This window comes from Oryctolagus cuniculus, chromosome 1 (genome assembly GCF_964237555.1).
Source record: "Oryctolagus cuniculus chromosome 1, mOryCun1.1, whole genome shotgun sequence".
In the NCBI taxonomy this organism is placed as follows: Eukaryota; Metazoa; Chordata; class Mammalia; order Lagomorpha; family Leporidae; genus Oryctolagus; species Oryctolagus cuniculus.
Window position 1 is genome coordinate 103712351 of NC_091432.1, and position 25395 is coordinate 103737745.

The 25395-nt window shown below is 45.2% G+C and overlaps 2 protein-coding genes across 6 annotated transcripts in view; both read right to left on the minus strand.

Annotated features, from left to right (window-relative positions):
• The window catches only part of PPP2R1B (protein phosphatase 2 scaffold subunit Abeta), a 37490-nt gene extending 24956 nt beyond the window's left edge, over positions 1 to 12534 (minus strand). For all 4 annotated transcript variants that reach the window (XM_008261547.4, XM_002708458.5, XM_017343421.3 and 1 more), the window contains exons 1-6: positions 12377 to 12534; positions 11505 to 11595; positions 10992 to 11092; positions 6237 to 6469; positions 5769 to 5916; positions 783 to 938 (exon numbers count right to left, since the gene is read on the minus strand). In XM_008261547.4, the coding sequence (XP_008259769.1) occupies positions 783 to 938; positions 5769 to 5916; positions 6237 to 6469; positions 10992 to 11092; positions 11505 to 11595; positions 12377 to 12490 (843 nt within the window). In that variant the 5' untranslated portion in view covers positions 12491 to 12534. The remainder of the gene's footprint in view (positions 1 to 782; positions 939 to 5768; positions 5917 to 6236; positions 6470 to 10991; positions 11093 to 11504; positions 11596 to 12376) is intronic.
• Positions 12535 to 12739: 205 nt separating this feature from the next.
• The window catches only part of ALG9 (ALG9 alpha-1,2-mannosyltransferase), a 122928-nt gene continuing 110272 nt past the window's right edge, over positions 12740 to 25395 (minus strand). Inside the window, exon 15 of one of the 2 annotated variants that reach the window (XM_070078146.1) lies at positions 12740 to 13040. In XM_070078146.1, coding sequence (XP_069934247.1) covers positions 12851 to 13040 — 190 coding nt within the window. In that variant the 3' untranslated portion in view covers positions 12740 to 12850. The remainder of the gene's footprint in view (positions 13041 to 25395) is intronic. The other variant, XM_070078150.1, reaches the window with a different exon arrangement.

Sequence of the window (25395 nt, forward strand, 5' to 3'; positions counted from 1 at the left end):
ACAGACAGAGAGAGAGGTCTTCCATTCACTGATCACTGCCCAAACGGCAGCAACAGCCAGAGCTGGGCTGATCCAGCCAGGAAATTCCTCCAGGTCTCCAATGTGGGTGCAGGGGCCCAGCACTCAGGCGATCTTCCTCTGCTTTCCCAGGCATAGGCAGAGAACCGGATCAGAAGAGGAGCAGCTGGGATATGAACCAGCGCCCATATGGGATGCCGGTGCTGCAGGCAAAGACTTAGCCTAAGCTGGCACCGCAGCTCACTAGGCTAATCCTCCGCCTTGCGGCGCCGGCACACCGGGTTCTAGTCCCGGTCGGGGCGCCGGATTCTGTCCCGGTTGCCCCTCTTCCAGGCCAGCTCTCTGCTGTGGCCCGGGACTGCAGTGGAGGATGGCCCAAGTGCTTGGGCCCTGCACCCCATGGGAGACCAGGATAAGTCCCTGGCTCCTGCCATCGGATCAGTGCGGTGCGCTGGCCACAGCGCGCCGGCCGCGGTGACCATTGGAGGGTGAACCAATGGTAAAGGAAGACCTTTCTCTCTCTCTCTCTCTCACTGTCCACTCTGCCTGTCAAAAAAAAAAAAAAAAAGACTACAATACCACAGCACTGGCTCCTGGATTTTAAGCTTTTAACATACACCAACAAAACAAGAACCGAACAGAATAGTGCAATCTTCCAGTATACTATTTTTGCCACATTCTCCTCTTAAATTTCAAGTACAACAGAAAATCTGTAGGCTTTTTACTTTCTTTAGTACTTAAAAGTGCCAGTGGAACTGGTTTACCTCTGAAAATTTGTCAGCTACCATATAACGAACACGCCAAGATTTATCTTCTGCTGCTTGTCGAAGTGTAGGCATCACCATGGACTCAAGGTCATCCTGAGATAGTAATTGGGCAATACTGACACAAGCTTCCACAGCGAGGAGGCGCACAGAATCCTAAAACAACAAAATTTGTCTGTTAGACAATTTCCACTCATAGTCATGGCCCATTGTGTGTGGTGTGGGGAAATACTGCTGTGGGTGTTATTTTAAAAAGAAAAACAACAATCACACCATATGTGATTGCATGTCCTTGTGTCTTGAAATAGCTGAATAGCTGCTCCCTTTGCCTAGTAATACGTGAAAGCCATAAACACAGCTACGATTTGATTCTATGGGAATATAATTACCTTGGCTAGAGTGCAGAGTTTTCGTTAATGAAAAAGTAAATATTTAAGTAAAAAGAAAGAACATTTTAACGATGTCTTCAGAGCCCAACTCTAATAGCAAGGTGAGAGATAAAACTAAAAATTACAACTGTACAAGTAATTTATAACAGACTAAAGAGTAAGAGTAAGGGTATGAGAAGTCATTTAGGAACAGAACTGCCAAATATTCAGTTTGGGGGGCCAGTTAAGCTGCCACCTGCGATACCACATCCTATATTGGAGTGCTTGTTCAAGTTCCAGATGCTCCACTTCCAATACAGTTCCCTGTTAATGCACCTGGGAAAGCAGAAGTTGGCCCTGCTACCCACATTGAAAACAGGAATGGTGTTCCTTGCTCCTGGTTTCAGCCTAGCCCAGCCCTGGCTGTTGCAGCCATATGGGGAGTTAACTAGCACATGGAAGATCTCCTTCTCTCTCCCTCTATTGCTCCTCAATTCAAATAAAATAATCTAAAAAAAAAAAAAAAAAATCACTGGTATTTAACAAAAAAAAGCATAGTAATTTTTTGAAGATTTATTTATTTGAAAGGCAGAGTTACAGAGAAAGAAGATGAGACAGAAAGATCTTCCATCCGCTGGTTCATCCCACAAATGGCTACAACAGCCAGAGCTGGGTCAGCCTGAAGCCAGTAAGACCCAAGTAAGAGCCAGTCCGAGTCTTGGCTGCTCCACTTCCAATCCAGCTCCCTTCAAATGTGCCTGGGAAAATAGCAGAAGATGGCCCAAGTGCTTGGGTCCCTGCAACCACATGGAAGACCTGGAAGAAGTTCCCGGCTCCTGGCTTCGGGCTAGCCAGACCTGGCCATTGTAGCTACTTGGGGAGTGAGTAAAGACTTCTCTTTCTCTGCCTCTCACTCTCTGCAATTCTACCTTTCAAATAAATAAATAAATCTTAAAAAAAAAAAAGTCCTAGCATATCCTATAAAAATGTGCCAATATTGCATGTTAATCTACAATTTTAAAAATGAACAATTTTTTTAAAGAGGGGCATAGACTCTTTTTTTCTTTTTTGACAAGCAGAGTGGACAGTGAGAGAGAGAGACAGAGAGGAAGGTCTTCCTTTGCCGTTGGTTCACCCTCCAATGGCCGCCGCGGCTGGCGCACCGCGCTGATCCGATGGCAGGAGCCAGGTGCTTCTCCTGGTCTCCCATGGGGTGCAGGGCCCAAGAACTTGGGCTATCCTCCTCTGCACTCCCTGGCCACAGCAGAGAGCTGGCCTGGAAGAGGGGCAACTGGCACAGAATCCAGTGCCCCGACCAGGACTAGAACCTGGTGTGCCGGCGCCGCAAGGTGGAGGATTAGCCTATTGAGCCACGACGCCGGCCAACATTTTTCTTTTGTTTCTGAGTTTATGTCACCTCTTCAGAGTCCAGTCTCAAAGAATATCCTCTAACCACGCCCTATTACATCATCTTATTTTAACAGTATTTGTTCCTGATATTTATTTATGTTTACAATTTGCTTTTCTCCATTAACATGTAAAACACCATGAGGGCAGGTCCTAGTAAGACTCATTTAAATCGCATCCCAGCACTGGAACAGTGCCTGATATACATACACACTCAGTCAATATTTTTCCGTGAATAAATAAGCCAAGGGCAGCTCTTCTATCAGTGCTCAGAGAGGACATATGTATGCATACACTATAACAAAGCACTCAGTATTTTTCTGAATATCAACTGATGCCAATAGCACACCCCCATCATCTGCTGAAGTAGTCTTATCACCAAAAAAATAACCCCAAATCTCCTTAAACTTGGAGTGAGGCAAACATTGGCCAAATCCAGGACCCAGACAAGTTTTGTTGAAACACTGCTAAATCCATTAGTGAATACACTGCCAATGGACCTCTGCACACTATATGACAGCAGAGCTGAGTTGCTACAGCAAAGACTCTGGCCTATAAACCATAAAAGAGTTCTTATCTGGGCCTTCAAAAACAAGCTCTAAATGCAACTACCATTTTACATGAAGTATAGAAGACAAAAGAAAACACCAAATTATACCATGGAAATACGATCAACAAAATCCAATTACAGATTTTAAACCTGTGCTATCCAATGTGGTAACCACTAACCACATGCCGCTTCTGAGTACTTGACATGTGACTAGTGTAACCTGTTTGAAAGGTAAGATTTTACAAATTTGGGGTTAAATATATTATCAGTTTCACTGTTTCTTTTTACATCTAACAATACGGCTAATAGAGTAGGCATTTAGCCTTGCACTTAAGGTGCCCACATCCCACATTAGAGTACCTGGGTTCAACTCTCAGCTTTAAGCTCCTGACTTCAGGTTCCTAGTAATGCAGACCTTGGGAGACAATGGTAATAGCTCAAATAACTGGGCTTCCGTCACCACGTGGGAGACCTGGATTTGAATTCCTGGCTTTTGGCTCCAGTCTGGCCACTCTCAACTGTTGTGGGCATTCAGCAAGCTCTCTCTCAAATAAATAAAAATTAAAAAAAAAAAAAAAAAAAAAAAGATTTGGACGGTCAGAGCTTCTGGGGTGGTGGATGTCAAAGTGTTATCTCCTTTCACAGAGTCTACTTACGAGACAGTGTTATAATAATTCATTATGTTGAAGTTACTTTGTACCATATTTTGCTTGATTAAAAAATCATTTTGAAAGTAATTTTTAGATTTAGAACTACAAAATGAGACTCATCAATGTGTGTCCTGAAGTTCTTAGTCTTGCACACAAGAAGTGAGGCTAGCACACACACAAAGCAATTAAAAACCCAGAGGAACTCTGGCGCCTTCTAAGCACTACCACAGAGCGGCAGCAGGTTAGCTATGATGGGCATGAACTCTGAAACCAGACTGCCTAGATTGAAGTCCTGACTCCACCAATAACTGTGCAATCTTGAGCAAATTACTACAGTTTCTGTGCCTATTTCCTAATATGTAAAATGGGGCGGCTTCCATTATGCAAAAAACATTTAAAACAGAGGCCGAGAAATATTAAGATTTCATTTAAGGGGCCAGCACAATGGCACAGTGGGTTAATGCTCTGACCTGAAGCGCCAGCATCCTATATGGGCACCGGTTCTAGTCCTGGCTTCTCCGCTTGCGATCCAACTCTCTGCTGTGGCCTGAGAAAGCTGTAGAAAATGGCCCAAGTCTTTGGGCCCCTGCACCCATGTGGGAGACCCGGAAGAAGCTCCTGGCTCCGAATCAGCACAACTCCAGCCATTGTGGCCATCTGGGAAGTGAGCCATCTGGAGTGTGAACCAGCGGATGGAAGATCTCTCTCCCTCTCTCTCTCTGCCTCTCCTCTCTCTGTGTAACTCTGACTTTCAAATAAATAAATAAATCTTAAAAAAAAAAAAAAAAAAAAAGACTTCATTTAGGGAGCCGGCGCTGTGGCACAGTAGGCTAAGCCTCCCACTGTGGCACCAACATCCATATGGGCACCAGTTCGTGTCCTAGCTGCTCCTCTTCCAATCCAACTCTTGCTTTGGTCTAGAAAAGCAGTGGGAGATGGCCCAAGTGCTCAGGCCCCTGCACCTGTGTGGGAGACCTGGAAGAAGCTCCTGGCTCCTGGCTTCAGAATGGCTCATCTCTGGCCATTGTAGCCATTTGGGGAGTGAACCAGCAGATGGAAGACCTTTCTCTTTGTCTCTATCCCTCTCTCTGTAACTCTCTCAAATAAATAAATAAAATCTTTTTAAAAAGTCTTCATTTAGGCACCTGCTACTTTTATTATTTCTACACCAAAGAGAGCTAGATCTTTGGGTTTAAAATTGCTACCAGGGGAGAGGTGTTGTGACCTAGTTCACTTAGTGACCTTAAGTTCACTTAACCATATCCCATGGGGAACACCCACATCCCATATCTGAGTACCAGTTCAAGTCCCAGTCCTTTGCTTTTAATCCAGCTTCCTGCTAACGCAGCCTGGGAAGCAGCAGATAATGACTCAAGTGCTTAGGCCCTTGCACCCACAAGGCAGAGGAGTATGAAGTTCTGGGCTTCTGGCTTCAGCCTGGCCCAGAACTAGCTGTTGCAGCCACTTGGAGAGTAAACCTGCAAATGGAAGATCTCTCTCTCTCTCACTCTTTTTCTCTGTGTCATTCTACCTTTTAAGTAGATGAAAATAAACATTAAGAAATATCAGTGCACATTTAAATAATAAAATTGTTATTATGAGACGTAACCATCTACTAGCACAAAGAAGGCAGAGCAAACAGCTTTCTTAACATATTCAATTCCTAGTTATATAAAACTCAAAAATTCTGGGTAACATTGCTTCTCAACGTTACAGCAAAGCCTGAAACTTCCCAACATGTGTCATCTCAATGAAGCTTGGGCCTTTCCTTTTCATTATGGCTCTCATTTCCTCCTCTTAGACCCCATTTTAATAGCCACTAACAAAAGAGAAAAATCATGGTTTGGTTAAGAAACATACCTAGTACACCGAGCCAAGTATTATACTTCACCAGGCTAGAATTAAGTATTAGTTTGCAAAAGCGATCCCAATGTGAGAACCAAAATTCCCCAAAGAAATTCTCACAATGTCAGAGGACAGAAGCATATGCATGTCTTTAATACTAATTTACCTGTTCATCTGAAGCTAGAGTAGTAAACAATGGAACAATTTCACTTTTCACACTGTCTAACTCCAAAACCTTCGCAAATTCACCCAATTTGGAAGCAGCAGCACGTCGTACCATTGGGGTGTCATCTGAGCACAAGGAACGGAAATGCCTGCAGCACACAAAAAAAGGAAGGTATTTCCTGTCAAATACCACCAATTAAATATGACCCAACACAGACAGGCAGACATGTGAAAGGTTTTCTATCGTAAACACCAGCGATTAGGCTTCTCCTCCTGGAAGTAACAAGATCAAAATACTGCTATAGCCCACTGGATGATAATGATGCCCTCAATCCTACTATCCTGGTACCTGCCATTCGCTGTTAACAGGATAGTGCGTTAACTGTCAGGTCTGAGTTCCCAATAACCCCAAATATTTAACAACCACCACCACCAAAAAAAAAAAAAAAAAAAAACAACCATATCTTACTGTCTAATCTCTGCCTTGATAGCATGTGAAGCCCTGGGATAGCAAACGCTGAACAAACCACACGCAGACGTGCGAGAGGTGAACCAGTCCCCACTTGCTAGGCGTTTCACCAGAGGAACAAAATGAGCTTCCAGAGCAACAGGAGTGTGCTCTTGGGAGATCTGCCTCAGGGACTCCACGGCCTTGTCACGCACAACAGTCTCTTCCACAGTTGCCAGACTTTCCAACGGAGGCTGAAGAGATCAGAAAGGAAAACCAGAAGAAACTTAGCGAATCAGATGTGACACAGATTACTGCCTTTGAAAGTGGGGGATGTGGCACATGTACCCAGAATGTTAGCTACATCATACCAAATGGTTACTTTCAGTTCACACAGTGATAGCATATGGTGTGGCCAACCTGAAGACACGACTTCTGTAGAAAAGCCAAGATCTCATGTCCCAGATGGCAATTCCCAGATGGTGTCTACAAATGACACAGTGGAACTGACTTGACACAGTATTAATATTATTGTGAGCTGAATCACTACATTTAAAAAATATGTAGCCAAACTCAGAGAGGATCCTGTGAATTCCTTAAGAGTAAGCACAAACATATGACCAACACTAGGCATCACGATTACATGTGACATCTTGTCCAATCACTGAGTAAGATCACAGCCTTTTGAGCTCTGTACCATTCTCAGAGGTGCAAGCAACCCTCAGCCACTAGCTCCACATCACCAATTTACCCAACCTATAAAAGGCAAATACTTCACTTTTTTTAGAATACACTCAGGATCTTTTCCTGAGTTATCAAGCAAGAGATACTGACAGACAATCAAGTGAAGAGTACAGAGATGGTAGTGAGAAATTGCATGCAGCTTTAGAAAGAGAAGAGACCTAAGAGGCTGATGATCTAGACTAGGATTAATAACTGAATATGACATGGCTCAGTGAAAAGTGCAATCAGGTTGGTTCTCTGCCTTTCTGGGTTTGCACTTTATCCAGGCAGATTCAGCAAATGCCAGGAGCTGCACATGTTAAAAAACAAAACCCACATGTAGAACAGGCCAGTAGAATCAAACAGAAAAATAAAGACTCCAAGAAAATGTGTCTAATATGCTTCAAAAATTGTTGATACATAGACAGTACTCGGCTTTCCTAGAGACAGAAATCCCATTGAAAAGATACTATCCTTAATTCATCTGAAAGGCAGAGACAGAAAAACAGAGAGATCTCATTCATTGGTTCATTCCCCAAATGCCCAAAGCTGGGTCAGGCCAAAGGCAGAAGCTGGGAACTCAATGTGGGTCTCCCACATGGGTGGCAGACAATCAACTGCTTGAGTCATCACCTGCAGCCTCTCACGGTGTGATTAGCAGGAATCTGAAACTACAAGCACTGCCAGGACTCCAACCCAGGCACTGCTGCTATGGGATGTGTGCATCCCAAGCAGAGGCTGAACTGTGACGCCAAATGCCCCAAATACTGTTTCTTACTTGCAAAGAGCCCTTTTACGATCTGTCCTCTGCCTATTTTGACCTCCTCTCATGCAGTACCACTGGATAATCTCTATCACTACTGCAGGGTAAGGCCAACCTCTTAAGAATCACAAATCATCTCAATTTGAAATTGGCCACCTTGATGAGCACTCCTCCTACTCCACACCTCCAACACTTCATACTCCAGCAGCCTTGAACCCAACAAATTTTATGCTTCCAAGCCTCTGAAATTCATTCTTTCAGTAGATAATGTTGTATTCTACCACAGTGGATACAGAACACACCAGGTCCTTGCTCTAATGGAGGTTACATTTTAATGGAGGAAGACATCAATCCATCAAAATAGCAATTAGATGGTGATAAGCAGTCTGCAGAAAAACAGGCTAGGATAAAGTGAGAAGGGTGACTGGGAAGCTATTTCAAGACGGGTGGGCAGGGAAGGCCTCTCAGAGATGAGTGGAAGTTCGTATCTGAATGACAAAGTACCAGAAGAGCATGTCATTTGAGGAAATGCCTGGAGCAAAGGTCTTCTTAAGGACAGAAGAAGCTTGGATCATTCAGAGAATATAAAGACCAACGTGACTAAGGAGGTTACCAAGACAAGCATGATGCAGAAGCCTCCAGAAGAGAGTGAGAAATGTCTCGGAAGCTCTAGTATGGAGTTTAGATTTTCTAAAAGCCCTGCCAAGGGGCAACCCATCTGCTGGGTGAAGAACAAACTGTTAACAATGGGGTGGAAGGGAAGCGCTGAAGACAACCACAGCTGTTTCTCATCTTACCCAATAAACCCACATGAAGTTAGAAATGCATTTTAAATACACCTAACCTACCACACATCCCAGCTTAGCAGCGCTGTACAACATGGGTTTGTTTTCCTTCATAATCACATGGCCATTTCCAGCACCACAAAGGAGTGTTGTGGCACACACTACCAGCCTGTGAAAATATCAATATTCAAAGTACAATTTCTGAACACATGCAGCTTTTGCACTATTCTAAACCCAAAAAACCGTAGTCGAACCAGCAGGGACATCTATAGTTAAAAAGCTAAGTTATTTAGAGAACAGACCAATAGTTTGGAATAGGGCATAAGAACAGGGATGGAGGCAAGGGCACGGATTAAAAATATATGGAGATTTCCAGGAGTTACTAAAGTGTTAGACGTGGGGGCTAACAGGGGAAAGAGAATTCAAGAATATCGTCCAGGGCACAGGTGGGGGAAGTCTAGGCCATGGGCCATATATAAGGCTTGGGAATCATTTGGTCTGGACTTCCAAGGAAACCACAAGAGGGACCTGAAATTCAATTCATCTCTAGCAGGCTAATTTTTAAGCTGAGAATTTTGTATGGCCCGTGATTGATGTCATAAATATCCAAATGCCCTTGGCAGAAAAAAAGGTTCCCCACTCCTGTTCCAGAACCAAGCTGCTGCTTGAGACACCAGCATCCTGTATCACAATACCTGGGTTCAAATTCTAACTCCACTCTCATTTCTAGCTTCTGGCTAATGCACACCCTGGGAGGCAGCAGGTGATGGCTCAAGTACTTGGGTCCCTGCCACCCAGAAGGCAGACCTTGACTGAGTTTCTAGCTCCCAGCTTCAACCTAGTCCAGCCCTGGTTCTTGCAGGCACTTGGGGAGTGAATCAGCAGATGGAGATTCCTTTGTCTGCCTGTGTCTCTATCTTTGAAATAAAGAAAAATTATAAAATAAAAAATACCTTCTAGGTTTTGGCTTGTATAATTGGATAGATGTTGATACCATTTACTGAGATGGAACTAAATGAAAGGTACATTTTGAGGAAAAAACTAAGTTCTGTTTTAGGGCTGGTGCTGTGGCATACTACATAAAGTCAACAGCTGCAGTGCCAGCATCCCATATGGAATGCTGCTGCAATTCTGATCAAGCTCCCTATTAATGAGCCTGGGAAAGCAGTGGAAGATGGTCCAAGTCTTTGGGCCCCTGCACCCATGTGGGAGACCTGGAAGAAGCTCCTGGCTCCTGGCTTCGCATCAGCCCAGCTCCAGCCATTGCAATCATTTGGGGAGTGAACCAGCAGGTAGAAGATCTCTGTCTCTCTAAGTCTTTCTCTCTTCTATGTAACTCTGCCTTTCAAATAAATATATCTTAAAAAATTCAAATACCTGTTTGACATCTAAATAGGAACATTACAGAAAGATACACACTTTCAGTGATAACTAGGTACAGTATATATCTAAATCCATATCTGTCAACTTGTGGGGTTCCATAAAGTTCAGAAGTAGACAGAAAGAGTAAGCATCAGACAGTAAAGTCCTGAAACATGTATCATATATCATATCTGTCTTGTCCAACTGTTGAAATCCTAGTCTTTTTAAGACTTATTTTATTTATTCAAAAGGTAGACAGAGATCGAGGTGGAGATCTAGATCTTACACCTGCTGGTTCACTCTCTCCCAATGGCTGGGGCTGGGTCAGGCAGAAGCCAGGAGCCTGGATCTCCCTCAGGGTCTTCGATGTGAGCAGCAGGGGTTCAAGTGCTTGGGCCATCATTCACTGCTTTGCCAGGCACACTAGCAAGGAGCTGGATGGGACTTGAAACAGCACTTGCTCATATGGGATCCTAGCTGATATCACAGCTGGTGGTTTAAACCACTGCACACGCTGCCCTACTCCCTTTGTAACCCAATCATTTCTTAAAACAGTTCAGACATCAACTGTTAAGAAGTCTCCCCTAATCACCTTAATTCTTTTCTCCTCTCTTATTTGGGTATCTTAAATGTGCTTATGTTTCCCCATTGAAGATTGTACCCTAATATTTGTGACCAAAAACAAAGATCTCATTACATTTGTTTGGCTTTCTTTGACATTAACATTGTAACTTACAATATGCCTCATATAGCAGGCCCTCAATAAATGTCAACTGACCAAAATCACAGTGTAAGTCAGAAGCAAAAGTTACACTATAAAGACAAAATATTGCTGGATGAAAAACAAGACTTCCAATTTTACTGGGGGGGAGGGGACCCATAAAAATAACCAAATCTTTTTTCTCTTTAAATTAGTAAGTCTATGGAGGCAGAAAAATAAAGAACTTCTATTCATAGAAAATAATAAGACAGGGTTGAATCCAAAGTGCTTACATTATATATTCTCTCAATGGCTAACACTATGAGCATCTATCCATAAAATGAGCTGCCTAAAATATACTGCTGTTATGCCTATCACCAAACAATGTATCATTTATACTGCAAAGGTTCTAGAAGGAGGGTAGGCAGCATAGAAATACTCACCAGCAGACAGTGGGCAAAGTCTGGACCTCCCACCAGGCCAGTGAAATTTCCCAACTGCTCAGCAAGAGCTAACAGTACCTCATCTTCATCATAAATTGTATCTGAAAAGGACAACAACCAGGTACTCACCAACAAGGTAACTGGCCAAGAGCTGGACACTCACATAAAACTAGCAATAGATTCAATATGTAAATAGTAAAAACATCCAGTCCCAATCCTAACAGTATTTTCTCCTCAATGAACAGTTTTCCTGGATCTGATTTACAGAATGAACTAGAAATTCATACCTTCATATCAGTGACTTCCCCATTAGCTATACACAGTTAATGTTTGTACGTATCTGGCCACAACATTACCATATGTGTTGTTGAATTTCTTTTGCACAGAAAATACCAGCCTCAATTTGGTGCTTTTTGATACTGTGGACAACAAACTCTGAAAAACAGCCAAAGCTCTGAAAGCCATTGGTAAATGGAAATGTCCGTGCCTTTCTTGAAACACAGACTCACACACCTGTAAGGAATGGCAGCAGTTCAGTTCTTGTCCTTTCTACTCCAAGTGCTAGAGCAATTGTTGATAACTTCTTAATACTGTTGAGTCGGAGCTTTACAGGAGAAAATGGAAAGAACAAAATAAAAAATGATTGCAATGTAGACCAAAAGGCAACAGGAGCAAACAGGTGAACTAACTAACAGGTCTAGGAATAAGGATAATCTTTCATTTACACTTCATTGGTAAGGAACAGTAATGTAACACAGCCTTATTAGCCAGAGGGAGGATTCCTAGGCCAAACTCTCTACAAGGGCCCGAAGAGAAAGGAATGAAAGAAAATACTCAGCAAGCGGGACAATGTTAAAAAGCCAGAACTCCGGCAGCGACGAAGCAGGTGAGACGGCTGAATACAACCTACACCGAAGCAGACACACCGCCTCACTTAGGTTCCTCAGCCAGGCCACCCGCTTTCTACCCAACAGGCCCAGCCAGTTTCCAGGCCCAGGGGAAGAGGCTGGGCTGCACCTCAAAGGGCCCTCTGGCATCCTGCGACCCGCAGGCCGCCCAGCTCCCACGCGGCCCGGCCCTGCGCCCCTCCCGAGGGCTCGCACGCTGGGCCCGCAACGGGGCGCCCAGGCGGGAAGCCGGCTTTCCGACAACAGCCCGGGACGGTCGGAAGCCCGACGGAGGGGTGCTGGAGAGGCCCCGCGGTGGGCCGGGGCTCGGCGCCACAGCCCCTCGCGAGTCTTTCCAGCTTCCCCTTCGAGTTTCTGCTCCGCGTCCGGCTCTTTCAACCTCCCGGCCTCCCTCACAGCGGCTCCGGGCTTCCCCCTTCCCTACCCTGAGCGACGCCGGACCAACCCGCCACGGCTCTCCCCGCCCCAGTCCGGTACCTGCACGTCCTCGTTGCGGAGTTCGTCGATTAAAACCGCGATCGGATATAGCGAATCGTCTCCATCTCCGCCCGCAGCCCCCGGGCCGGTACCGGGCCCCGCCGCGCCCGCCATGTTCTTTCTCCTCCGGATGGTCGCCGCCGCCAGCCCCCGCCCCGCGCCCCGCCCCGCGCCCGCGCCACGCCCCGCGCCACGCCCCGAGCCCCGCCCCGCGCCCGGGCGGGCGGGGCTGAGGCCTCGGCGCGGGCTCCGCGGAGGTGGGAGCACCGAGCCTCTGCCCCGCCGATGGAGGCTCCCGCCCGACCCCCATTGCAGGAGGCGGAGGTCCGAACTCCAGAAGAAAGGTGGGCTGTGAAAGCGAACGGAAGCCCAGTGTCCTTTCCTCAGCCGAAAGAAACAGGGGCAGGGATTCATCCTGCTCGTTGTGGTCTGAAGGAGGCAGGTACCTCCGTGAGCGATCAGTGTTGTGCTCTATTAGGACTCAGGCCGGCCAAAAAGGGTGTCCGAGGCCAGGAGGAAGAAGGTTTTAGCGCCTCCCCTGCCTTCATCCTGGCCCTGAGCCACTGGGTCTCCAGGCTTCATCTCTGCACTCAGGATCAAGCTTCCACAGAACCCCTCCACCTCTTCTTGAGCCTGCTCGCCAGAGTTGTATCTGGCTCCTACTCTGTAAGACAAATAACGCGGGCGGCGAGAGAAAATGAACAGTGCTGTCCAAACTCCCCAGTCAATATTTTTTCCACGCAAGCTGTTAAAAACATGCTGCTCTCTTGTTTTTATGTTTCTTTTCAGTTTGGTACTGGAATGGTGCCTTCTGTTGTATTTTCTTCCTCCCATTTTTTAGCTCTTTAGCATGCAAGAAGTACAACAATCAAGCAAAACTAGGACAAGCTCTAATCCTTGCAAACTGCGTGGAGTGGCTCCTGTGCTCCTTGCAAGACAGCCTGACGTGGCCTCCCCAGACCCGAGTGTCCTCAAAGGCGGCCCTGGGGGAACGTGGGGGTCTGGGAGTTTTTCCCTGCAGAAATTCAAGGGAAGGTTTTCATTTACCCGTGTTAGGGCAACACAGAATACCTAGATGTCCTGTCCCTGCTTTTGACTGGAATTCAAGTAATAACTACATAGGAGGACTACAAGCTCTGATATTTTTCTGTCTTATTAATAAATACGATTTTGAGCCGGCACCGCGGCTCACTAGGCAAATCCTCCACCTTGCAGCGCCGGCACACCGGGTTCTAGTCCCGGTCGGGGTGCCGGATTCTGTCCCGGTTGCCCCTCTTCCAGGCCAGCTCTCTGCTGTGGCCAGGGAGTGCAGTGGAGGATGGCCCAAGTGCTTGGGCCCTGCACCCCATGGGAGACCAGGAGAAGCACCTGGCTCCTGCCATCGGATCAGCGCGGTGCGCTGGCCGCAGCGCGCAGGCCGCGGCGGCCATTGGAGGGTGAACCAACGGCAAAGGGAGACCTTTCTCTTTGTCTCTCTCTCTCACTGTCCACTCTGCCTGTCAAAAAAAGAAAAAAGAAAAAAAAAGAAATGCGATTTTGGAGACAAATGTTGACTAAAAAAACACGGGATTCCCAAATGTAAACACAGTGAGTACAGCTTTTGATAGCAATGCAAGTGGGGACCAACAGACCTGAACAGTTTCCCTCAAATTAGGCCTGTGGATATATTCTCTATAGTTTTATTTTCATTTTGATTTTAGATTTGCATAAGTATATGCTGTAATATTTGGATAACTCACTTTATTTTTTTTAAAGATTTCTTTATTTTTATTTGAAGTTCAGTTACACAAAGAGAGGAGAGTCAGAGAGAGAGAAAGAGAGAGGTCTTCCATCCAATGGCTCACTCCCCAATTGGCCACAAAGGCCAGAGCTGCGCCCATCCAAAGCCAGGAGCTTTTTCCGGGTCTCCCATGCGGGTGCAGGGGCCCAAGGACTTGGGCCATCTTCTACTGCTATTCCAGGCCATAGCAGAGAGTGGGATCGGGATCGGAAGTGGAGCAGCCGGGTCTTGAACCGGCGCCCATATGGGATGCTGGCACTTCAGGCCAGGGCTTTAACCCACTGCACCACAGCGCCAGCCCCTGGATGACCCGCTTTATAAATCACTACTGCTACATGATTTTAGTGCCTACATTTGCATGTGTGTTTCAGTGCTATCTTTATTGTTGTAGGATAATGAGAAGAGAGATGAATTTAAAAGGAAAACGATGCTTTCATGCACAAAATGAAAGCCAGATGATTCCACGGGACAGCTTTGCCTCTGTAGTTTCAACAGAGAAAAGTGGTGAGAAAATGAAGACATCATAGGTCACTCCATGGCACAGGCATGTGCAACTCAAAAGCTGAGCTGTCAACGGGCAGTACCACAGCCACAATAAAGGGATGGTTTTGTTTTAGCAAAATATAGCATTTAATTGTTTATAGCATAAATTGTTATAATATCATTAATTTGAATATGATTAGCTTTGTGGTTTCATTTGCATTTAATTTGTAAATCTGTTTTGGTTTTTTAGCTAAGAACTACAAATAAAATAACATCATATTCTGTAACATATTTGTGAATATAAGTAACATTGGAACAAAAATAGCTTAAGTTGACTGAAAGTTTTCAGGATTTTTTTTTTTCCTTTTAAAGTAAATCCAGGGGGCTGGTGTTGTGGCTTAGCAGTAAAGCTGCCAACTGCAACGCTGGCCTCCCATATGGGTGCTGGTTTGTGTCCCGGCTCTTCCACTTCCAATCCAGCTCCCTGCTAATGACTTGGGAGAAAAGCAGTGGAGGATGACCCAAATGTTTGAGCTCCTGCCAACCACGTGAGAGACCCGGATGAAGCTCCTGGCTCTGGCGTGGCTCAGCCCTGGCTATTGCATCCCTGTAGGGTGTGAACTAGGGCATGGAAGATCTCTCTCTGTCTCACCCTCTGTGTAACTCTTTAAATAAATAAATAAAAACAAATCTTTTAAAAGAAAATAAAGTAAATCCATCCATAAGTAGTCCTACTCCAGTTTGAGGAGTAAAAGGCTAAAATGTTTTGGATGTAGTACCTTACCAGCTACAAAATCAGAAGGGGTTCCTATTGGCATGGAAAGATCTGTTTCTTTATATAAAAAGATTTCAAAAATTATAAAGGAAGTAGAGAGAAGCACATTAAGTCAGTTCCAAAATATTACCAGCTAGATATTAGTTTAAGGTTGGAAGAACCCCAATATGCTGACAAAAACTGGCACACTGATGCTAAACCATTTTGTTTAAAACTCAAAGATGCTTTGCTTACCCAAGCACAGTGAATTGGAGACCTACAGAATACCTATGATTAAATATGAAATCACAAGCTGAGAAAATAGGCCCCAGAAAATTACCTGGTTTGAGAGTCATCAATTCTGGACTTCAATTCCCACCTCTGTCTCTGACTCATTGTAGCATACCTCTCTCTGTGCCTCCATCCCACCCTCCACCCCCTCACCCCCAATAAAATGGAACTAGCCACTTCTGATTCCTGCTCTAGTTACAGTGATGCTGGGAAAATAAAACAGGTAATAAACACAGAGATGCTAATAAATCCTTCAATAAGGAAAGTGATAAAAACACTCCAGCAGAAAGAGGCTGTTTCAAAAACTGGGCCAAATACCATGGCAGTCTTTTTGGGAGTGTGGTCCACTGACCATCTGAATCATAAAAAGGACTGTTTAAAATGCAGATTCCTGGCCTTCATTATCCCACACCTACTAAATCACAGTCCCTAATAATGAAGCCATTTTACAGTGTCCCCAGTGATTCTAATGTGCACTGACATTTAAAGTCATTGATTTAAAAAGTTCATCTGGAAAAATAATTTCCATGTCAAGAAACAAGCATCTGCTCAAGTAGAATATCAAAAGTCTTTGGAGACCATCTCTATCCAGAAAAAGCAAGTGACAGCTACAATGAGCTGCTTATCAATACAAAATCCTGCCCCTATCAGCTGTGATTTTGCCAGGTTAAAAAGATGATCCCTCTTCTGCTAGATCTTTGGAAGTCAGCCAAGCACCACCACTAAGAGTACCGTGCCACTGAGCTATTTCCATAACATCCTCTTCTCTCTATTGCTCCCTCTGATCTCCTCCACTTCCCAGACTCACAACAAGAAACCAATGACCACAGAGCACCAGAAACAACAGCTCGCGTTAGCCTGAGGATTTAAGGCAGCCTGCAGGAAACAGTGTGACACGCTCGGTGCACAAGGACTGAGTTGTGACACCCACATACAGTTCACTCAATCCTGAGTCAAGCAAGGGAAGACAAGGTTAGACTTGCCCAGTTCCTATAAGACACGGATTATGAGGAAGCACACAGGCCGACAGAGTCCACAGTCATGGATTTGTGCTGACAGCAGCTCTCAATGTCAGTCCTGCAGGAGTCAGAATGATATTGTTATCATCCTCTCCAGTCCTCAGCTTCGTGTTTACCATCCTTGTGTCTTCTTTACAGCTGCAGAACTTTTAAGAATAGACACTCATCCAAATGCTGACCTGCTCAACAATCACCCCACTGGGAGAGAAGGCCAAGTGCAGGAGGCCTGATTTGATTCTCTGAGGGCAGACCCAGACTGTTGTCCCACTGAAAGGGCTGGTAAGAGAGTAATGGGTGACCCAGAGTTCATTCACAGAAAACTTGAGGCACACATGTGGTCCCTCAGTGTTGCAGGGAGATTGCTTGCAGGGCCCTTGTGCAAACCAAAATCCACCCATGCTCATGTCCCTCATATAAAATGACACAGTATTTACCTATCTGTATAGCCTACGCACATCCTCACACATACCTTGACTCACCTTCAGGTTACTTACAATACCTAATACAATGTAAATGCCATGCAAATAGTTGTTTATGTACTGCACTGTTTAGGGAATAAATTCAAGAAATAAAGTCTGTGCAAGTTCAGCTAGATGCAGTCTGTTGAGTGTGCAGATGCGGAACCTGTGAATACTGAAGGTCAAATGCATTCTTCAGCAAGGTGACTGTGGCAAACTGGTTGCTAGGTCTGCACTTAATCCATTGCAGTAGTAATGATCACCCTAGCATGAACGACATTGTAAACTTACACATATGCAAGGAGTATCATCCTTCTGTGGAACTGAAATATTTTCCCCTCCTTCACCTTCCTTCCCTTCTCTTTTCTTCAGGGCAAGTTTTTAATCCCCTCTATACAGATGGGAACTGACAGAAAGAAAGAGACTTCACCTGAAGTCACACAGTGAATCAGAAGCAGCTGTGGAGCTCATCACTGAGGACATTGTACTCCCTGCTTCATCCCTCTCCCTCCATTCCACAGCTTATCGTTATACACAGAAAAGGTATCAGATCTCCAGGGAAAAAACTCTAATTACTGGAACCACACAACACAGAAATGGAACAGTCAGTTCTAGTTCAGGATAGCACATATACACAGTGGTTAAGAGCATATACTCAGAGGGCACGCATTTAGCCTAGCAGCTACGATGCCCAAGCCCAGAGGTGGGCATTTGGTACAGCAGTTCAACTCCTGCTGGGACACCTGCCTCCCACATTGAAGTGCCTGGATTTGAGCCTCAGCTCTACATTTGATTCCAGCTTCCTGCTAATGTGCACTCCAGGAGGCAGTAGATGGCTCAAGTACTTGGGTCCCTGCCACCCAGGCTTAAGTTCCTGGCTCCCAGCTTCAACCTGGCCCAGTGTAGGCATTTGGGGAATGAACCAATGGATGGGAGATCTCTCTCTCTGTCTGTTTCTCTCTTTGCCTTTCAAACAAACAAAAGAGTAAAAATTTAAAAACAAGATGCCTGTGGCCCGTAACAGGGTACCTTCAGCTCCTGACTCTAACTTTCTGATAATCAGACCCTGGGGGCAGTAGCGATACTCAAATAGCTGGGCTCCTGCCATCCACCCAGGAGACACAGATTGAGGTCCTGGCTTCAGCCCCAGCTCATTCTGTTTCTCTGTCTCTCAGATTATTTTTCAATTAAAAGAGAGAAGGTAAAGCCAGAAAGATGTAGACTGAACTCCCAGCTCTTCAGTTACCAACTGTGTGACTTTGAGTAAACAACTTATCTTCTCTCAATCTTTATATCCGTATCTATAAAGAGGAACTGTCAAGCTTACCTCATTTAGTTATGTGGCTGTTAAAAGATTAAATAATTCACATAAAATACTTCATTAGTGTCTGGCAGAGGAAGTCCTCCAATATTAGTCATTAATTGTTATTTATCTACTGCGGAAGTAAAAGCAGATAAGAAAACATTCCAGTCAATTGAGCTGGGCAACAGAGAGGATCAGAGTGAAAGAATGAAAGAATTACATGATTTATAATCAGAGGACTGGAATGAAAGCCATCTAGATTTTTTTTTTTTACTGGTAAAATAGAAATTTTACCTCTCAGAGTTTTGGTGAGGAGTCAGAACCATAAAGTAGAGTGCTTGGTTAGTGGAAGGCAGTATGTAAGTATTAGAAATTGTGTCTTCGAATCCTATTATAGGCTCTACTATTCTCAGGAGAGAACCTCTGGTTATCTTGACAGATGCTATACACAGCTCAAAAACAACCCTTTGTTAAAGTGTTACATGAAAATGCAAGGTACATAGTGTTATTGAAGTTGCAGATGCAATGTAAGCTGAAAATGTTCAGAAATTATATTCTTCCTAAACGAGTATATTTAAATTATTTAAAAAGTTTTAAAAAGTAGCCTTGGGCCGGCGCCGTGGCTCACTAGGCTAATCCTCCGTCTTGCGGTGCCGGCACACCGGGTTCTAGTCCCGGTCAGGGCACTGGATTCTGTCCCGGTTGCCCCTCTTCCAGGCCAGCTCTCTGCTGTGGCCCGGGAGTACAGTGGAGGATGGCCCAAGTACTTGGGCCCTGACCCCATGGGAGACCAGGAGAAGCACCTGGCTCCTGCCATCGGATCAGTGCGGTGCACTGGCCGCAGCGCGCTGGCCGTGGCGGCCATTGGAGGGTGAACCAACAGCAAAGGAAGACCTTTCTCTCTGTCTCTCTCTCTCACTGTCCACTCTGCCTGTCAAAAAAAAAAAAAAAAAAAAAAAAAAGTAGCCTTAACAGTATACATAACATCATACCATTTGTGAAAGTCAAATGTGGGGCCAGCACTGTAGCATAGAGGGTGAAGCCGACACCTGCAGTGCCAGCATCCTATATGGGCACCGCTTCAAGTCCCAGCTGCTCTACTTCCAATCCAGCTCTCTGCCACGGCCTGGGAAAGTAGCGGAAGATGGCCCAAGTGCTTGGGTCCCGGTACCCACGTGGGAGACCTAGAAGAAGCTCCTGGCTTTGGATCAGCCAAGCTCTGGACATTACCATTTGGGGAGTGAACCAGCATATGGAAGACCCCTCTCTCTCTCTCTCTGCCTCTGCCTCTTTAACTCTGCCTTTCAAATGAGTAAATAAAATTTTTTTTTAAAAAGTCAAATGCACATACATGTACTGTGCTCACATATGTATTTAATAAGAAGGACACACATGACCAAACAAAATCAGTTGATTAGAGCAAAGTAACTAGGTACCTGAGGAGGAGAGACAGAGGGGAACTTCACTGTAAAGTGTATCTATTTGCATTTGGGTTTTGACTATTCACTAAGCTCCAGATTTTACTCAAATTTGACCCATTTGTCCTGTCCACTGGTGTTCTTTTTCTGCTGTAGGCCCAATCCAGGATTCCAAGATTTAGGCTTTTGGGGTTTTGAACTGTGAAGATTACTACCTTTGAAACAAACCTTCTGGCCCCTGGTTACCACACTAGGGTGTACTCTGCCTGCCCCTGGCTGGTCTTTCCCTTGGCATCCACAGATGTGTACAGCAGGTTCCTCCTGCCCAGCTACTCTCTGTCTGGCCCTGCTACGTCAACAGAGTCCAGTCCAGATTTCCTTCCACTTTTTAATTTTTGTAAGACTCTTATCACCATGTCTTGTATTTCACCCAGCCAGCAAATGCAGCAGCTTTCAGCAGCTGGGCACACTGCCCCCTGACTCCAGCTAGACATGGTTTGATTTAGTGAAAGCAGGACCTACTTAACATATTCCTGCTCCCCTGAAGGCCTTTGTCTGTGGTCAACTCTGAAGAAGATATTCTTTCCCACTTCCTTTTCTGATCTGCACAGCATAACTGTTAGGAGAAAAGTCATAGGAGGAAGAAAGGGCCAGCGCCAGATCCCCTGGACATGCTACTCACATCTCGGCAGAAATCCAGTTGTGACTGTAATCAGAAACCGGAATTTCCACTAACTTCTAGGACTTCAGGAAATCAAATCCCTCTCTGATCTAGCTAGGTGATTCAAATTAGCTGGGCTGAGTGTTCTAGAAAAGCCCCTACGAGACTGAATGCACTATTTGCACACTCCGGCTTACTAGGACAACTTCCAGACAGTGGTTCCTGGAAGCAGATAAGGAAGGTGGTAAAAGTGAACAACATTGACTAGATCCTGTTCTCATCACTGCCTATGGAATCCTTATCGAGTTCCCCATTATAACATCCAGAGAGAGAGGTCAAAGACAGTGGACTTCAAAGACATCATGAAATAGGGAGTAGAAGGTGATGGTTAAGACAAAGGCCTGGAGTCAGGCTGCCTGGGTTTGAATCCCAGGTCTGCAACTTTCTACCTTGGTGATCTTGGGCAAGACACTTAATATCTCTGAGCATCAGTGTCCTCATCTACAGAAAGAGGCTAATAATAGTTAATGACCTCATAAGGTTGTTGCAAGAATCATGCGAGGAAGAAGCAACTTAAAATATTACTGACATAGTAAATGCGTGTTAGGTGTCATTCATGTCATTCATATTACTTCTCCACAGAGCAAATCTAACAATTTACAGGGTGTATAAAAAACCAACCAACCAACCAACCAACCAAAACCACCAACCCAAAACTCATACAGTTCCCATATGTTTCTACAATTGAGCTCAAGTGCTACACACAGGAAGAAGGGAACCCCCTTCTGCATCTGGCTGTGTTGTTTGTTCCTCAAGACCCAAATTTGCCTTTACCCTGTACTTTCAAAATGCAAATATACTTCCTTCTGCAAATGCTTGCTTCTCACCCCATGGCCTAGAGTAGGAGAGAAATCATAATAGGTATTCCAAAGCCTTTTACTTTGCAGGCTCAGGCCCTGCTAAATGCCATCACCCCTGCGTAGCTGCGATGCTATGGCTCATGTGTTGGCAACTAAAGGAGAGAGCAGAGGACATTCATATATTCTTTAGGCTCCTCTGACAATATCAGTACGTTAGCAGGGTGAAGTTAGAGCTGTGTATGTGATGTGGTTTGCTCATACCTGAAAATGGGCAAATGGCTGACAAATGCTCCTAAGAGCACTTACTTCCTCCTGTCAACCTGGTAATAACTTACTGCAAATGAAAACAATCAAGGTGATGCCAAACAAAACTGAAATTAATTGATAAGAATTTACTGTGGATCAGGGAATCGCTGGTGGGATCGACTATTCATCCTCTATTAAGGACATGGTTTCCTCCAGGAAATTTTTGCAATTATATCAACATAAGAGCGCAACATAGGAAGAGAGATTCTAAAGAAATGCAACTCAAGGGCTAGTGCTGTGGTGCAGAGGGAGAAGCCACCAGTTGTGACACCAGGATCCCATACTGGAGTGCCAGTTCAAGTCTCCCTGGCTCTGCTTCCAATCCATCTTCCTACTAATGTGCCTGTAAGGGCAAGAGAAGATGGCCCAAGTACTTGGGCCCTTGCTACCCATGTGAAAGACCAGGGTTGGGTTCCCGGCTTCTGCCTGGCCCAGCCCCTGCTATTGCAGCCATTTGAGGAGTGAACCAGCTGATGAAAGGAAACCCCCATTCCGCCCCCATCCCATCACTCTGACATTCAACTAAATCTTAAACAAAAAGCTCGGATATTTCAACTCACACTGGAATTATACCAAGAATACAGCAAATGTTGAAATGAATTAAATTGCTGGGGAGAAAAGGAGCTTTGAGACGTTTAGTGAGAAGAGGATGCCCTCTGCTGGACGCTAGGGACTGCTTTCTAGTTGTACCGCAGACCAGGTTACTTTAAATTGTCAGTGATACAAAAACAAAACGTGGCAAAAGATTTAAACTTTGATGCTATTTTTTAGAATAGCTCCAGTAAACACAGACTTTTAGAATACAAATGTAGAAAAAGTTCCAAGGAAAGGGCTGAGTTTAAAAAAAAAATCCATAAGATTCTTTTATAAACATAGCACTGAAAGGTCAGCCAGCCAGCTTCTTTTATGTATCTCCACTAGCATTTCACTGGCAAGAAAACACCTGAGTCTACATGATGAGAAATACCAGGGAGGCTCAGAGACACACTATTAATAGGGAAACAAGAAGGGGCAAGACCAACTCCTGAATGGTACAAGGTATCTTCTTGTTGGTTGAGTGAACACACCGAGATTAACCTTTGTGCTCATGCCCAAGACGGGTGGCAGCAGCTCCGGAGCAGTTCTCTGCAGAAGAGCAGAGGCACAATAACAAAGGGAAAGAATGCCTTCGCTGTACATGCCTCAAATAACAGAGCTCAACACCTGCACAGAGCCGGTTCCCCCGGTGTGTCCTGAGCACAAGGGTTTAACAGCCACGCACATTTGTTCCCTCTGTCCTACTCAAGACAGTCACAGGTTCTTACCTGAGTGGCCCAGGCAGTGCCAAACACTAGGGTTGCACCTGAAGGCCAGGCAGGCAGTCTTCCTGAAGGCTGGCTCCTACTACTCCAACTCTCTCCTCCCACCTAATCAATCAATAAAACTGCACTGAATAGGGCTGAAATCGCCAAAATTACAGCCATCCCTTCTTTTTTGCCAGATGTGTTATCATGCAGTGTACTGAGATGAGAGGATCAATGGGAAGAGAACGATGGTAAATTATTAACGTCCATTAGTGTACTTCAGGACCGTATTAGTTCAATGTTTCCAGGAAAGCAGGGCCCAGAGGGCAGGAGAGACAGGGTAAGCATGGTCTGGGAGCCCAAAGTAGGGAAAAGGGTCTGTGGAGGAGAGGAGGCCTACATGGAAGCCTGGGTGATCACCAAAGGGACCGGTGCCATGGTGTTGTTGGCTAAGCCTTCACCTGCAGTGCCAGCATCCCATATGGGCGCCAGTTTGTGTCCTGGCTGCTCCTCTTCCAATTCAGCTCTCTGCTATGGCCTGGGAAAACAGTAGAGGATGGCCCAAGTGCTTAGGCCCCTGCACCCAAGTGGGAGACAGAGAGGAGTCTCCTGGCTCCCAGCTTTGGATCGGCGCAACTCCATCATGGTGGCCATTTGGGGAGTGAATCAGTGGATGGAAGACTTTTCCATCTCTCCCTCTTGTCTGTAAGTCTACCTCTCAAATAGATAAAATCTTTTAAAAAATAATAAAACATTTTGCCTGCTTAACTATCTTTCATCTACGATGTTATTGTTGCCTCAGTCTTTATCAAGTACAGTAGTGGTCAACTCTAGCTCCGTATCAAGAGAGCAGCCTAGGGAATTTCTGAGAAAAAAGACGGTACCTGGGACCATCCTGGGTCCCAGGGGGGTCATCCAGATAGTGGCAAATTTTTAAAGGGTCCCCAGATGACTACTTTCTGTAGCCCTGGTTGACTATTTTCTGTAGCCCTGGTTTTACATAAGGTTACAATTTCTACAGCACTGAGTATGATCCTGCTGAAGCTGTGAGAAAAGCAACCAAACAGCTTGCCCGGCTCATCTGCCAACTTAGGATTCATTAGTTAAAATGACCAATGGGGCCAGCACCACGGCTCACTAGGCTAATCCTCCGCCTGCGGCACCGGCACACCGGGTTCTAGTCCCGGTTGGGGCACCGGATTCTGTCCCAGTTGCCCCTCTTCCAGGCCAGCTCTCTGCTGTGGCCCGGGAAGGCAGTGGAGGATGGCTCAAATTCTTGGGTCCTGCACCCGCATGGGAGACCAGGAGAAGCACTGGTTCCTGGCTTCGGATCAGCGCGGTGCACTGTCCGCAGTGGCCATTGGAGGGTGAACCAACAGCAAAGGAAGACCTTTCTCTCTGTCTCTCTCTCACTGTCCACTCTGCCTGTCAAAAAAAAAAAAAGAGAGACCAATGGCCAAGTCTGCCAGCTGCCAAATACCATCTCTGTAGTCACATGACATTCAAAGAGCCACAACAAGGTAAGTTTGGTGTGGAATTCATAGTTGCAGGTCTCAGGAAAGCCAGAGTCAAGAGAAATTTGTTTTAAATCACACACAATCATCTGCCTTTGGACCATAAGAAGTCATCCTGTTTATACTTTTGTTTCCAGGCATGTAATAACAGAATGAGGTCAGAAACTAGAAACAAAATTAATAGAAACTCCTACCACCTTGAAAAACTTAGATACCTGAAGATTCATTTAAATTAAAAAAAAAAAAGCTCACTTAAGTAAATATTTAAAATCTCTTTTTAATTTAAACACCAGCTATTTATTCTACAAAGAACAACAAGAAATCCCTTGTCCTTGTCACAATTCCGCAATCTCTCATGCCTAAGCTCACTTTCTCTCTTCTATCATATTTGTTGGTTAAATTTTGCTTAGAGGCTGGAGTCGTGGCACAGCGGGTTAAAGCGCTGGCCTGCAGCACCAGCATCCCGTATGGGCGCCGGTTTGAGTTCTGGCTGCTCCACTTTTGATCCAGCTCTCTATTACGGCCAGGGAAAGCAGTATCAGATTGCCCAAGTCCTTGGGCCCCTGCACCCACGTGGGAGATCCAGAAGAAGCTCCTGGCTTCGTATTGGTGCAGTTCCAGCCTTTGTGGCCAATTAGGGAGTGAACCAGTGGATGGGAAGACCGTGCTCTCTCTCTTTGCCTCTTCGTCTCTCTAACTATGCCTTTCAAATAAAAAAATTGTTTAAATATCAGGTCTATGCCAAAACAGCTTTGGGTTTGTTTTTTCTCTCTCAACTGTCGGTTTTGAAACATCTCTTACTACCTAATATTACTCAATCTGAACTTACCACTACCTAGTCATCTTGTAGTCAGACTTTTCCCAGCAGGACGTGCAGCTGGCAGGAACT